At 37.9% G+C, this 16,967-nt stretch overlaps 1 protein-coding gene across 1 annotated transcript in view; it reads left to right on the plus strand.

Moving 5' to 3' along the window:
- The window catches only part of LOC118743152 (serine-rich adhesin for platelets), a 65,601-nt gene extending 54,784 nt beyond the window's left edge, over nt 1-10,817 (plus strand). The window contains exons 4-9 of the mRNA XM_036475683.1: nt 3,743-5,315; nt 5,380-5,516; nt 5,619-7,797; nt 7,864-9,045; nt 9,563-10,050; nt 10,208-10,817. Coding sequence (XP_036331576.1) covers nt 3,762-5,315; nt 5,380-5,516; nt 5,619-7,797; nt 7,864-9,045; nt 9,563-10,050; nt 10,208-10,550 — 5,883 coding nt within the window. The 5' untranslated portion in view covers nt 3,743-3,761 and the 3' untranslated portion in view covers nt 10,551-10,817. The remainder of the gene's footprint in view (nt 1-3,742; nt 5,316-5,379; nt 5,517-5,618; nt 7,798-7,863; nt 9,046-9,562; nt 10,051-10,207) is intronic.
- The last annotated feature ends 6,150 nt before the right edge of the window (nt 10,818-16,967 follow it).

The following is a 16,967-nucleotide window of genomic DNA, read 5'->3' on the forward strand; positions in this document are numbered from 1 at the left end:
TTTGATTTTTTTTTAATTTTTTTGTCGAGGGTTTTGCGAATTTTCTTCCATATAACGCATGAACAATAACAATTTTTTTCTAAAATTTCAGATTTAAAAGATTAAAATTTTGATGATGATTTTTTGAAATTTGCTACATTTTTATAAATTTTGTACAAAGGCTTCTGTAATAGATCGAACTACATACATACATATGTATATTTTAAATGAAAATTATTAAAAACAAATAAATAAGTATACTCAGAAAAAAATAGAGAATTTCGTTCTTAAATCAAGTCTAAATCAAGAATTTTGGTCACAAAAGTACGGTAATACCGAATATTCTTATGCGGGGTACAAAATTTTTATTTTTCAAATTATTATTCTTTATTAGCAAGTAATTTCAACTTAACTTTGTTGCAAATGATATGAAAATATCTTCCATCATGGCTGCACGCTTCTATGTAATAAAAAATTGTTATTTGTTAATTTCAATTTGCATTTTTTATGTATACACAGTATATATACGCTAAAGATATGTACCATTCATTCCAGCGTATTTCGGAATAGGGTTGCCACCTAGATTTTGAAGTAAAAAATTTACTTAATAGATATCGAAATCCAATTTTTTTTCAAAATATTTTTTTAAAGCTACTCAAATCTTGAAAACTTTAAAAAGTATATGCACTCCAGGCAAAGCTCGATCATCCTGGTACTTATCATTAAATTTACAAGTACCAGCGTTAAATTTTTCGTTTTGTTATCGTTATCGATAGTGTTATCGCACCGTATATCGCTACTACTTTGTAATGTAATACGTCATCATTGTCGTCTTGTATTCTTATGAGGAGGTTACAATTCGTCGAAATATTTTTGAATATATGTATGCTACCGGATAACTTTGGACCACGTGAACCGTTTTCGATAATTCTTTTTTTGATCGGGAAGGAGGCACCTCGAGTGCGTTCTCTACTGATGGGAACTTGGGGTACTTAAAATTTTTTAAATCAGCATTGAGGTCGACTATTGTTGTTTTTTTTAATTAGTTGTTTATACAATTCATTACTTAACATCTTCATAAGTAGCAAGTTTCCCAATCCGCTTCTGTTTTGCTTAATTATATACATTAATTTTTGTTCGCTGTTTTAGCAAAATTTTTCAAAATTTTTAAGTTGATCATTTTGTAAATTTATGTATGTATGCTCGGCACATTGACACACTTTCCACGCATTGAACTAAAGGCGCCACAGAGTTGCTGTGAGGCTTTTATGCGGTGAGTCTTTATGCTGTCATCTGATGATCTCTATGAAAAATTAAAATAAGCATATAAATTCACATCAACATTTTGCACCCACTGCTTACAAACATACATACATACATATATATGTACTTGCAAGCGCCGTTGCTGTTCATTATGCACTCACAATAAATTTCAATCAAACGTCCAACCAGAATGGCCTAAGAAAAGTGAACAGGGGCACGCTTCGGTATCCATTATGCGCTGACCTACTTTCGGCGTTATTTAAGTTTTTTTTGAGTTGGCCTGGTTTTCTTTCAAATACCTACTACATATGTATGTATGTGTTTATGATTATTTATTTATGCACCTACCTATGTAAGTATGTATGTATGTATGTGTCTTCATGGCTTCATGGTTGCATCCATATCCATATCCGTATCCTTCGGCCCTAAAATAGTTACACGTTCAGGCATTCATATTGCGGAAATTGCATTGTATGTCACATTGTATGTGTTGTTGTAGGGTTTTTGCATTTTGGTGTTGTTGTTATTTGAGGTTGCCGTTATTGTAGCGACCTCGTTACAGTTTGCTATGCACCTACATACATACACAGAAACACAACGCATTGAAATGTGAAAGTGATAAGGACAACAACGAGTATACACTTTCACTGCTGCTCGACGCACTACTGTTCTACTTTTCAAGACTACATACTATGTAGGCTCAACACCCGCAAGGGAAGCGCTGGTAGCGGGGCTTGTACATAAGCGCAAGCATTCGTACATACATACATACATACGTTTTATATACATTTCTATGTACAAAAGCATACGCGTGTGCCGATTAAGAAAATCCTTGTACTTGACAAAATGCTCTCAGCCCGTACATACATATGTACATAGTTAGTTGCTCGTGCCTTGCTGAGACTTCCACGCGTCCACTGCATGCTGCCGCTACGTTGCATCAAAGGCAACTGTTGCTATGCCATGATTTTTGCTTTTATACCGTTATATGCATTAATTCACATGTGTACATCTATGCTCAATTATATTTATGTATGTATGTATATGCATACGTACAGTTATGCTACTGCATATACATATGTATGTATGCATATGTGCATGCCTTTGATTGTGCATTATGTGCATTTGGACCGTGACCTAGTTTATCCACGAACATCAAATCACTATATTTATACACGTGTACATCCATTTATACATACATACATACATGCTTACATACATACATATGTACATATGTAAATTTTTTCTATTTGCCTCTCAGCTATGCACTTCAATTAACATTAGCGAGGTCACTTGCAAAAATTCTACTCATTCTCGTCGTCACTCAGCCCATCATAAAGCAAAGCTAACCAGCCAAATTTAAGAAGATGACGGGGCTTTTTCTATGAAAAAGAAAAATTACCAAAATTCATTTTACAGCCCGCGACAAACTATCGAACCTCAAAATTTTGACCAATTCTGACCACTTTTCTTTTAGATTTTTTTTAAGGTTCATTAATTTTTTATTAAAGTATAGCTCTTAACCCTCCTCTGCAACTGGCGTGACGGAAATTTCCATATTTTACTGACGCACAGCGCGACCGAAATCCACAAGTGCCGCTAAAATTTAAAATAAAAGTTTCTAGATAGGGCTTTTTCATCATTGAGTTGTCTAAAGCGATCCTCTAAGAAGCGAAAACCGTTCACAGTAACGGCCTGTACCCCAAGCCCCCTCTTTATTTTCAGTCGGTATGTGGCCTTCGCCCAAGCACAACATTATGGTAGATTCAAAGGCAAAAGTTATAAACGTGTGAAAGTAGTTTCAGTAAAGGAAATCCAATAAAGCCAAATGGAATCTACGTCTGAAGGCTAGTAATGGTATTTTATTCTTTTTTTTTTTCAAACAAAATTTGTGTTGTTAAATGTTTGCTGGCCGTGTTGTGCATTTTCTTCCATATAAAAAATTTATTTTTCCTGAGAAGCTAAGAAGTTTTAATATTATGATTTTTGTTGTAGTATGAAATATATTTTTATAGAACTGTACGTAGATTTTTGTCGACCACTGTATGTATCAGTGATGCCAGACATTCTCTGTTAAAAATCCCACGAAAATCGGAAGAAAATCTCACACACAAACGGGAGTTTTACGCCTACTCTCCGAACGGCGATTGAGAACCTGTTTTTCATGGCAGAAATACTTACAAAGCTTAAAGCTACAAAAAAGCTTTCGTAGCGCTTTAAGCTGTTTAAAGATTATTTTATGTAGTTTAAAGTCTATGGACCATATTTTAAATTTTACTCTTTCATCAAAGCTGGGAAGGCAACTTATCATAGGTTTACCTTTTAAAACATTAAAACATTAGTTTCTTTGTGAATAAAGAAATTTAAATTTATTAAATACCTACATACATACTTATTTAACTAATTTTTTGCCCAAAACCGCCTGCTTAAATTAAACAGAAGAAAACACAGCATTTTATGATCTTCACCTAACCTCATTTTTACTTTCCTTTCCTTCCAGTTCAACCAAATCAGCCAAAATGATACCAACCACAGTCAGCAGTTCCCCCTCCACCGCTACCATTAGCGGTACCACCGGCAATAACAACAGTACAAGTAACAATGGTCAGCTAAACTCGTTGTCGACGCCAACATCTGGTACTATTTCGGGCTCTGTCCCCTCACCAGCTTCCGCACAAACGCCCTCGATCACGTTGGGGCTAGCCTCTTTAATACTCGAAGGACGCGCCGTAGCTGACGATGAATATCAACCGCAAGCGATGCGCGTCTCTACCGTAGCCAATGATGCTGGCGCTTTGAGTGGAAGTAGTAGCGGCAGCGGCACGGGCAATGCTGTCGGTAGCAGCAACATGCACAATTATATTGCCAGCAGTTTACTAGCCAGCACTTCCTATGGTATTAGTGGTAGTAGTAGTGGTGCTGTCGGTGGCGGACGTCAATCGCCTACCTGTCGTCCATCAACCTCGCGTGCAGCCGCCAGCTTTGTTGGTGGTGGCGTTGGTGTTGGTGTAGGAAGTGGACATGTGATCAATATAACAACGAATCCGTATGCCTTTAGCAACAGTAGCATGGGTGGCGCACATGCACATGACTCCTCTCCGCTCTACATCGATCCATACAGCAACAGCAGCTCAGGAGGATCTGCCGCATCATCGGCAGAGAGTACACACCAACGTTGGACACAGAAATTGTGTCAATTGCGGCAGGTCTCGCCAGCCGCTAGCCTCAGTACAACATACGAGCAACCCGTCGCGGTAGAGGCACGTGAACCCGAGCTAGTTGCGCTTGCTATAAATGAGTCGGGAGCAACAGAACGCGGCGACTTCGAAATCGTCCGACGGTCACTATTAAATCGTGCAAACTTGAATGCAATTGGCAGCAGCGCAACGTCGACGGCAACAGCAGCGGGTAGCAGTGCCGGTGCAGGCAGCGCAAGCTCTTCTCCCGGCTCCGGCTCGGGCTCTGAGAACTTCTTGCTGTCTCTGCAATCATTGGCGACAACCTGTCTGCGCAGTGGCAGCCCCTCAATTGAGCCAAGTATCGGGGGCATGGGTGCGAGTGCCACTGGTACACCTACAGGCTATCGGTTTGCGACGCTCTCCTCCCCACCACCACCACAGTCAATGTACATGTACCGTGCCACCACCCCGACAGCCGCAACTACAGCACATCGCTTTCTCGACCCACCTGGCTCGGGTAGCAGCTGTGGCAGTGGTGTCCAGTCGCCACGGCCACATTGGTCTTCACCAGCAGTTGACAACAACAGCAGCAGCCTGCATCCAAAGGAAAGATATATGCGACATTCGGCTATGGGTACAGGACGCATACCCATACCAGGCACTGCTGTGAATGCAACAACAGCAACGACGGCAATCGCTGCTGCATCAACAATAAATAACACAACGAAAATAGCGGCTAGCACGGCGACAGCGATGTCGGCATCAACAACAGCGTCCAAGTACCCGCAACAAGGGCCGCACTGTGATCAGTTCCTCAAGAAGATGGGCCTTGCGAAGGGGGAGGCCGCTGAAGCTGAGGACCATTTCTGTGATATGTCATACGTAAATATAACTGTAAGTTCGGCTTTCGTTGGGTAAGTTCCTTGCTTAAAAAGTAATAAATTTTCACACACTACAGTGCTCCCGGTGGCGAGCGTACTGCCATAAAATGGAGGCGATAATGGGACGTGGTGAACCGATTTGTATAGAAGTTTATTTGGGACCGGTAAACCACAAGATTCTGCTCGAACAATGGATCATAACTCAAAGAGAAAAGTAAGTCGCAAGCCACGGGCAAGGTGCACGTCATCGTGTAAATAAATACATATATTAAAAAGTTATTAAATTTCATTTAATTTTCTTTCCTGCCTTCTTTAGAGTTCCTCCGCCCACCATGACGTTACCGTCACTCTGCAGCGCAATACGCAGCCAATTGTATTTTTCCCAAATCAGTGCCTGGTGTGATCTGATTAAGAAATCGGATAAGACCATATACGATACGGGTCGTATAATTTTTGCCACACCCACAGGCGCCGCCGGTGATCTGGCCACACCACTTGGCAGTGCCGGCGGCGCAGGCAGTAGCAACAACATCAATATCACACCGGGTACATCACCGAACACGCATACGCTTAATCAGCTGAATTGTGTGCTGCAAGCGAATCGACGACCACGCCTTAATATATTCTACCGCATCAAGTCATTTGACTCCACTGCCTGCTTTAATTCAAAACCAAATGTACACAATTTTCCGAATGTCAACATTTCGGAGAATTGTAGCATTTCGGTTTGTCTCAAAAGTCTTCCACGCATCAACGGCGGCATACCGAAGATCGGTACACTTATGTTGTGCACTCCTGGGACCACGTCAACAATAACAGCAGCAACAACGACCACAATAATGTCGGCAGTGACGTCGAAGGCATCGTCAAGCAAAATCAAAACAACAATTGCTGCTACACCACCATCAACAGCAGCCAGCACTTCGCTCTCGTTGACAACCACACCAGGAACCCCGCAAACTCTGGCAGCGTCCAATGGCAGCGACAATAGTAGGGGTCCGGCGGCATTTCGCAACGGCAACAGCTGCTTTAAGTCGGAGGATACGCCACGCAGCAGTCGTTCAGGGCGTTGTCCGGTGGCGACTACAGCGCTTGGTGATGTCACCGCTTCTACTTTAGCTTTAATGCCGGCGACGAGTGGCGCTGCTCAAACACGTGTGTTCATAAATAATCCCCCTGCTGGTAACGATCCGCCCGCAAGCTCTGTCGACACCACTTCTGCGATATCTTCACTAAGCAGCTCAGTCACTGCAAATTCCTCTCAGCAAGCTGTCTCAAATGGCAAAAGTGGCGACGGAGTCACTGCGAGTAGCGACAAAGAAAAGACCGAAAGTAGCGGTAGTCACACAAGCTCTTCTCCAAAGCAAAAATGCATGTTTTTCATTGACGAAGACGAGTTGCTAGTAGATGAGGCTGATGCTGAGGCATTTGGCGATGAGTACAATAACATGAGTGACACAACCAATAGCATTGGGGAAAGCATAACTGGCGTAAGTTCCTTTAGCTCCAGCGGCAATATATCTCACCGCGAGAAACAGCTAATGAAGTACCGCAAGCGTATGTTGAAACGTGACAAGATGCATCAGCACCAACACCACCCACGCAAGCCGCTTTCGACGTCGTCAGATTCCACGGGCGAACTGGGGGCCACACTGGAGCTACAGCGCAGACAGCAAGAACAGTCTAAGGCGACCAATGGCTGCCAACCGATGGAGGAAGGTGACGAAGATGCGTCAGTATGTTGCAGCGCCACAGTGACTACGTTGCACGCGCGCACCAGTACGCACATCGAAATGATCTCAACGGGCACACAGACACCCATGAGTTGTTGTCGACAATGTGGCTGGGAGAAGACACTTGTGTGTCTGCGTTGCACCGCTGCTGGTAGCAAGCGCCGAGAGCAAGCCATAGATGAACCCACCGAACCGGACATCGACGATATGGACGATTCGACGGCGTCGAGCATCAGCAGCAGCGAAATTATACAAACACCACGCAACAAGGCCGAACTGTTGCTCCAAGCCATACAGCGCACACCCAAAGCAGCAGCAGCGAAGCACAAGAAGGAGCAGCCACGCAAGCCGTGTGGAAGCAAAGCGCAAAATAATAATCATTTGAGCGGTGCAGCATTAGCAAATGGCAATGCGGATGCTGGTGTTGGGAGAGCTGGTAGCATTAGCAGCTCAAATGAAAATACTGGCTCCGGTTGTCAAGTGTGCAAGCGACAAAAAACACAACACAATTTCGGCAACAGCAATGTTGCAAAAGTGTCTGTCGTAGCTGGTGAACAATTGCAAGAAGAGGGCTCTGACGCTGATGATGACATTGGCGATGACACCGATGACGATGGTGGGAAGAAACATGAGGATATTGCATTTGATGTGGATGGCGCCGAACCAGTGGATGCGAATCAGTTGTTTGTTGTGGCTGTGGAGGAATTGCCAGCGACGCCGCTGTGTGTCTTACCGCCGCATCAATCCGAAGTAATGGAAGAGGTGAGTACTGATAAAAAAAATGTATACTCAACAAGTGTTTTGATGAACTTTCCTTTACATTTACAGGAGTCCTTTTTATCATCCACCAAGCTGACCCCGCATATTGATCGCTGTTCGCTTTCAACCTCGGGTGACCGTGCCGGAGGGGATCAGACAGTCAGCGGCTGCAATCGCAGTGAAAACCGTAGCCCGCCCATCATTACTGCACTAATGGAGGGTGGATGCTTCAATGAATCACAGTTTAAGACACCCACCTCCGCATCGAGCGGAATTAAGTACGAAACCGCACGCCAGCAGCAGCAACAGCAATCACTGCAGCGGCAACCAGACGCACAAAAGGCATTCCAGCACAAACAAACACCCAAACCCAATTTACTGCAACTACACAGCAATTATCTTCATGGCGATGCACGTGACCGCAGCATGCAAGCAGTTGGCGCTTCCGGCGATGGATTTTGTGTATCGCGTGTCAACAACGAGATGCTGTGCACAACACTTTCTTACTCTACTACGCCAGCCACTAAGTCACACCAGCAGTCTCAACCTGGCGGCCATAACGCACTGCTGCTGCGCAAGGGCCTGCCCAAGGTGAACCTCACACCCATATTCTGCAATCCAATGCCCACTACAATGGGTGCCACCATAACGAGCTGCCAGTCATCACCAATTCCCATACATGGTGCTGCACACGATAACACTTTTTGCTTCGAGCCGACGGCACTCAATCGTAGCGGCGGCAATCAAATGCAACTCCACCACCAACTTATGCATTCCAGCAACGGTAATGATTCGGCCTCTCTGCTCACCACCGACGCTAATAATATACCTGTACAAAAGTCATTTTCGGCACCCACGCTACCCAATTCGCCATCACTATCGCCACGTTTTGCCAAACAGGCGGCTAGCTATAAGCGTCGCTCACGTCATTTATCCGATCGTTCCGATCGTTCATCACTAGGTTCGGATGAGCAATTTTCCGATGAAGATTTGGAAAGTGGTGGCATGTATAGTCCAGCTACATCGCCGTTGAAGCAATGCGCCCGCGTAGCTGCGGCCTTTGGACGCCAGCGGTTGCTTGGCAATCTAGAAGAATCGCTGCTGCAGAAACGTTTGATGCCCAAAGTAGAAGTGATGGGCTTCAAGGTACTATTGGGCGCGTCCGGCGGCTTTTGCCCCACTCAGCTAACCATACCGGCTGCGGCATATTTCTACGAACTGCATGGCGAGGCGCTGAGTACGCCGTATGTGGTGAGTAGCGATTGATTGCTAGGCGTTGTGTGCTAATCAATGCGACAAATGCTGAATGGTGGGATGGAAAACTGTATAAAGATTTATTCTTTAATTTTTAAATGTATAGAAATTTATTAAAACGAACTAGAATTAATGAAGGACAAACAATAAATAGTACAACTATAGGCCTTAGGTGCTCAGGTGACCGAACGGCAACTGCGGCCAAGCTGTTCAAATTATGACCCTTCTCGTGAGTCTCCGGTTCAATTAGAGCTTACCAGGACTAGGCTAGAATGCTAGTCCCTTTAAATTCCAATAAAGTTACCTAAAGTTTCACGCAGCCACAGCGCGACAAATATAAAGGAATTGATCAAAAAACTTACTGAATAATTTTTAAATTCATTATCGTGAATCTTTTGCATAGATAATTTAAATCGTAATCTTGAAGCTGTTTGGTCTAAAATAAACTTGAAATTTTTACAAATTATCACGCATTTTTCACATGTTTACTTATATGCCTTTCCCTCTTTTATAGTGTGATATACGCCTTCCACGCAAAGGCTACTCGGTGCCACGCTCCGGCACTGTACAGGCAACTCTGCTGAATCCTATGGGCACTGTAGTGCGTATGTTCGTTATACCGTACGATATGCGCGACATGCCACCACTACATCAAACCTTCATAAGACAACGGATACTGGCCGAGGCCAGCACCCACGAAGCGACGACGCAGAATGTACAGCCATCTCAACAGTCCGTTAATATTGTGGAACAACAAAACGATAGCAACGGCATGGTCTACACAAATGGCTTTGAAAGTAGCGCTGTTGCATGCGGCGGTGGTGATGATACTTTGAACTTAAACAATAACAACAACGACTGCTATCAAAATGGCAATAACACAGTGAATGCCAAAAACAAATATCGTTTATCACCTAGTGGCGGCCTGCATGGCGTAAGCAATCTCGGACACTTCATATCCGCTGAGCATATGAAACGCTTACGATATTCCATACATTTAAGGTAAGTCAATCAGTTAAAAATTCGTTAATATATTGCCGTTCAAATAGAAGAAAGCCGAAAACATTTAAATGCCTGCTTAGTTTCTAAAGGCACTCCCTTATTTACCATTCTTAAACAATTCTTCTCCCTCTCCAACTACTCCATTATACCCATACAGATTCCAAACGTCACGCTCTGGTCGCCTATCGCTGCACACCGATATACGCTTGTTGATCTCACGTCGCACCGATTTAGATACGGCTGCGGCACATGCCAAGGGCGTACTAGAGGCGCCTAATGATCTCGTCACCGACACCGTTATGCCGACAAATCCCAAATATAGCGCACGTCAAGACCAAAGTAACAGTAGTGGCGGCAGTGGTGGTGGTGGTAGTAGTGGAAGCAGTACAAATGTGATCGCCGCTGCTGCAACAAATTGTATAAGTACAACAGCAGCAGCTGCAACGGCAGCAACAACAACAACCAACAACAGTAACGGTAGCGCCAGCAGTAAGATTTAGTAGTTGGTGCGGGCAGTGCGCACACAAACGCATCATTATTTTTTACTATTTTGGAAACAATTGCGTTTACGTTTGCAACATTGGCACTGCAGTTATAATTAAGTGATGGAGAAGCGGGAGCAGAAGGAGGAGGAGGAGGAGGAGGAGGAGGAGGAGGTGTAGGTGATATAGGAGAGGAACAGTTGATCAGAAGTTGATGATGGAGTGCAGACAGCAACCAAAGCAGAGAAACAAAATAAAACTGAAAAGCAATCAGCAAAAAAAAAAGACTGTCATTCTAGTAACCACACGCTTTCCAGTCGCCTTCGCAACGAGAACAACTTTAACGTATTTTCTCATTACAAAATATCTTCTCCACTTGAACGCGTATTTTCTATTTTATCGATTTAATGTAGCGCTACTGCGCCAAGCTATACAGCCATCCCTAATAATTTCCACACATCGATATACCCTTCAACACAAATCGCTAAGTGTGCATACCCTTTTGGCATTTTTTTATTTTGAGCATACATATGTCACACGCTTGTGCACTTGTGCACTCATAAATATATACATTTACATACATACATATACCTACATGCATTCAATCTCATCGAACTAAAAATACCTTATGTACAATTCGATACAAAAACACATTGTGTAATTTTATTTTATAAATATTACTTAAATACAATTTTTTATTAGAATATCTTAAACATACAATATACGATATATATTATTTATTTTTTAATAATTGAAAAATAATATAAATTGAAATGAAATATGCAAATTTAAAGAAAATGAAAAGAAATTAAGTATAAAATTATTGAAAAGGAAATCGCTGTGAGTGTGCAAGTAGCCAATGGAGTTTCACTTGCGAGTGGCCTTTAGGATTTTTCTTTTGCTCTGCCGTACAGGTGTTTTTTTTTTTTTTAGTGCAGCAAGGTTTACATATGTAACTTATGGGTATGCCTATAGAGTTGAACTATAGGAGGTTTTATTTATGGGTTTTAAGTGTATCACGGATTTGTGTATTCCCCTCTTTTATTTTTTAACTTTAAAGAGATTGGAAAGGATAATCGCTTGGATTGCCTTGTAACGTTTTTTTTTTTAAGTATTTTCTGCAAGATAAAGAAATTATGTATTTTGTAGATTAAACCAAACACCCTTGTCAGTCAGTCTTACTAGAGGTGATTTAAGTTTTGAACATACGTTGTTCAAATCCACACTTAGCTCAAGCTCAGCATAGCTAATGCATAGGGCCAGCGGTTGTTACTGCTGCCAAGACCAGCTTGTTTCTCTTCCATTCGTATTGGATTTTATTCGTTAATTTTAACGCAATTTTTACGAATTTTCGTCGGAAATGTGAATACATACATATGTACATACGTATGTGCAATCGCTAATATCGATTCATTTAGTATGAATGTAAGTTTATAAATATTAAGTGTGTGTTAGTAGCAGTGCGAATGTGAGCTGTAGTATTTATTTATTCTTATTTTTTATTGCCTTAAAACTAGTTTCTTTTTTTTTTGTAGACCAATACCGCAAACTCTAGATAACAATTCAAATTAAAGAAAATTGTGTCGCATTCAATTTTTATGACTCTGAGTTACTCTCATAGGGCTGCCTACAGCCTCTGGCTAAATCCGGCAATTTTTTTTTTTTAATTAAAAAACTCGTAAAAAATCGTTTTCGGTCTTATTTTGAATTAAAATGTGATAACGGACGTGACAGATTTCTCCTCCATAAAATATTTTTAGTAAGAATAAATTTAATTTTTATTTAACTTTTTTCAGTTATTCTCCTCCTCCCATATGTACATACATAATTCGTTTTGCTTGTACACACCTTTTCTCTTTTTAGTTCGAGCCTTTAAATGTATATGTACATACATACATACATATATCGATCGATGGTCCTGTGCAATAACGACACAATACAAAATTAAAAAAATAAAACTGTTACTACTGGCGCATATCTCTAATCCTTGTCGAATCCATGTCTAATCTTTTGTACTTACTTTAGCAAAGCTTACTGCTTACTTTAGTAGGGGATGGAAATGGATTAGAGACAAGAGCCACTTAACAGTACTAACAGTTTTAATTTTTTGAATTTTGAATTGTGTCGTTATTGCACAGGATTTTTTTTTTTAACAATTTTTTAAACTTTTTAAATAGTCATGAATTTTTAATAAAAAATTTTATTTGCATAAATTCGTGTTAATTTGAATAGTAGAAAATTGTGGCTGTCATGGATAAAACCAAAAAGATAATTACTTAACACATTATTTAACATTTATGGTAGGATTTACACTAAACTTGGTACTCGAAAATATTTTCATAAGAATTGTGACAGTTCCATAAACTTTCGAGGTTTTCGTGCCTTTTTATTTTTTAAAAGGTTATTTTTAGAAAAAATTAAATTTTTTTATTTGTGCCTTTCGCGACATGCGGAAATTACATTTTTTTTAAACTTTACGTTGATTTCACATTAAATATTAAATAATTTGTAACTAAAAAAAAAATCTTGTTGAAAATTCTACTTTTTATATTCAATGAAATTTTTATTTATTTTTTTTTTAATTTTTACTACATTTTCGAAAATGTGTCAATTATTTTGTGGAAATTATTTTCTTTAGTATCCTGTGCCTTTTAACTAGTAATTTTTTTTTAATTTTTACTATATGCTATGTTTTCAATTGCCAAAATATTGTGTTTCTTAAAATTATTAAAGCGCTTATCTATTAAAAAAAAAAAAAAACTAAAAAGTTTGTACAAAATATTTAAAACTTTTGTTTTTACATTTTGTCTTAAAAAACGAATCATTTTTATTTTTTAAAGTAGTAGAAGGGATATTTTTCGAGTATTTATGTATTTCCATTTATTTTTTTATAAAATTTTTGCAAAAAATCGTATTAATTATTATATAGTTTATTAAAAAATATTGCAAGATCTTAATTTCATTTTAGTTTGTATAAAGTTTTTCCTTCAAAAGGCAGCAAAACATAGACAAGTAAAAAAAAAAAAATAAAATTTGTCCACCTTATTTACTATTTTTGAAAAATATTAAGATGTACATGAGTGTCACCGATTTGAAAAGACCTCCAAAAATTGCATCATTGCGATTTCTTTGATACAGTTTTTAAATATTTTTATGCAGATCTTTTATGGTCTGATTATGACAACTTAACGTTACTTACAAGCTCTTACTTAAAAATTCGTTTAAATGGATGTTGCTTATAATTGAACAGCCGAAGCTTAATGCCACGTCGAAATCTGTTTCATTTTGATTTTTCTAAGTTCCGAAAAGTTAAGTTAAGTTGCCATAATCAGGCGTTTAGGCTTAAACTTTTCTATCATCTAAGGTGATATTTTGGAAAAAGAAATTAAAACTCATTTTATTTTTGGAGGTATTTTAAAAACAGTCCAGCTCAAGCAAATTTTAATATTTTTCAGAAATATTTTGGCGGTAGTCTCAAAATATAATAGATTTGATTATTCCGATGGAAAAACAGTACCATTTTTTTTCTAGTGAGTCAACCTAGTGTACACAGATATACTTTTTACTTAAAACTTTATCAAAGCAAACTTTAATTAGTGATTGCTATTTAGTTCAAACATTTTTTGTTTTTTTTTTACGTTTTTTCACGATTTGGCCCAACGGCTTGTTTCTACTTTGTTCACTGAGAATTAGCATTTCTTCTTATTTTTAAACGATTTCGTCGGAATATTTTTTTTTTATTTTTTTTTTACGGCATAACTTTGGACCACGTTAATCGATTTCAATATTTTTCACATGGTCCCATGTTAATTTGGTTTAGATCCGATCATTTGATCATGAAGAATTTGGCGGTAAAAATTACTTGTTCTCTTTATTACTCTTGATAGTAATTTTTTATAATTTATTATTGTTGCATTTGTTTGTGTAAATGATAGCATGTGTTTGCTTGCGTGTGCGTGCCTATTTGTAAGCATTTCTGTGATACGATATGAGCGTATTGCATTTACGATACTTGACGTCGACGAATAAAAATGAAAGTGATCTTTGTGTATAAACAAAACAAAAACAAAAATTAATTGATAATTGTTTAAAAAATAATGCGTACAAGATTAAGAGCCAAACATACATACATACATACATATATCAATATACATACCTATATTTATAATGCAATATTTAGTCTCTACGTTTTTATTTTATTATTTAATGTTTGCCGCTTACTTCCACATGTTGTTTGAAATTATTACCTAATTACATAACTAAAAAAAAAATAATAAATTATTAATAAAAACTACATAATATATAAGTATGTGTGCGCAATTGCATACCAAATAAAGTGTTCTTTATTATAACGTATTAAAATTTTTTTGAAATAATAGTTATATACAATTCGTTTCATATAATAAATTATGTTTATCGATTAAATGTATAGTATGTACACATAGTTATGTATTTAAATTGATTTCGAATTTGCAATACATGTATTAGCATCCGTGCATACACTCAGCCAGACCAACTATTTTATGTATACATATATGTACATACATAAACATACATACATATGTATGTACGAGTATGAACCCATAGTATATGTACATATGTACATATGTAAGTGCAAAAGAAATGCATGAAATGAGACTTATAATGCATAAACATACATATTTATATTTGTATTATGAAAAAATAATAAAGAATTAAGTAATGAAAAACTACGCAGTTAGGAAGATGAAATAATTTTTGTGACATATCCCCGCCGCCTTCAACAAAAAAAAAATAATAATAAAAAACCGCAAAACAATAATTATTAACGTTAAAAATATTTATGTAGCATGTTCTATATGTGGTAGGGGTATTTGTCGTTTGAAGCTGTAGTTGCAATAATTGTTTTGCCCCTTATTCCTGACGTTTCAATAATAGATGTGTATGTAATTTATTAACTTAACATTTGTCAATGTGCAAGTAGAAGTTAGCAATACAAAAATAAAATAACTAAAACAATAAATTTATTTTTTATTTTCGTGGGTAATATAGAGCGAAAATAAATCAGACCTCTCAGTTTGAAGAAAGCTGTGCGCATTGAGTCGGTTATTTTTTCTCCATTGTTCACTTCGATTTGAGTTCTAGAAAAATAAAATTCCATTTCTGAAAAAGCTAATGTTGGGTATATAAGCCGTGACCTTGAATTTAAAAATTATTATTTTTTCTCCTTTAATCAAAATAAAAATGGAGGAGTGAATTATTAGTCGGGTACCAATTTTCACTTATCTACATATTTTTGCGTTTTATGATTTAAAAGAAATTGTATGCTTTCATTTCTTCTTTTCCACAGCCACTATTTGAAAATATTTAGATATCCGTTAGAGCCAAGGAAATGCCATAAAGAGCTTTGAAAATGCCAAAAGTCGCTATTTTTCATGAAGTTTTTTCAAAAATTTTACCAACTTATTTAAGTAATAAGCCTGGTGGCGGATGGTATTTTCGCTGCTACATACATACATATATTTCCTCGTTTCGGCTTTAATGGAAATATACGAATGAAAGCTTTCAATTTCACTTCACTTCAAATTACTGGAGGTTCTGCTTAGGGAGGTTGTATTGTGTAGCTTCGAAGTACATTTTTATTTATTCGTTTTCGAGAACGAAAAACCACACTGAAGATGGCACAACGCCGAAACCGGTTTGTCTCCATAGCAAACTTGCCAAAGGTTGACGGCAATGCGTTCCAAAATAGATCATCTTCCCACAAATTAGGCTAATCACTATTTATTTCCATAAAAATGTGTACCAAATTATTATTCTAACTCTTAACAAAAAATAAATAAAAAATGTGTTATTGAATGCTATCAAGATTTTTTGTCGGAAAATTTAAACAGGTTTATGAAAACAAAAGAAAAAAATATTTATAAAAATAGGTTTAAATTTGTTTTTGATATATGTACTTTCTAATAAAAAAAATACTTTTTTAGTTATCAAATATATTAAAAAATGAAGATAACATTTATTAAAAAAAATGCAATAACACTCTTCAAGGAAATTAAAAACGCCAAAACGGAATCAACTCAAAAGTTAATTTTTTTTTTAATATTTGGTGTATTGTATTAAAAAAAAAATATTTATCCGATTTATTCGTTCAAACGAGTACTTATTTAGAAAATGTGTATACACACAAACACAGCTATTGTAATCGCTCTCTCTCTCTCTCTGTCTCTGTTGAACTAAAGAGACTTAAGAAATTTAATTCTAAAATAACAGTAGTGATTGCAGTTTGTCTTAAATACTACATATAAATACATATAAATGTGTGATAACTTACATAATGACGTAAGAAATTAGCGAGAGAAAAGTGAAAATAAGAATTTAGAGTTTTAAAGTATGTAAATATGCATTTTGCCACATAAAAAAATTGAAACCCAGCTATAATTGTGAATAAAAAAA

This window comes from Rhagoletis pomonella, unplaced genomic scaffold (genome assembly GCF_013731165.1).
Source record: "Rhagoletis pomonella isolate Grant_MI unplaced genomic scaffold, Rhpom_1.0 Rhpom_scaffold_00007, whole genome shotgun sequence".
NCBI classification, from domain to species: Eukaryota; Metazoa; Arthropoda; class Insecta; order Diptera; family Tephritidae; genus Rhagoletis; species Rhagoletis pomonella.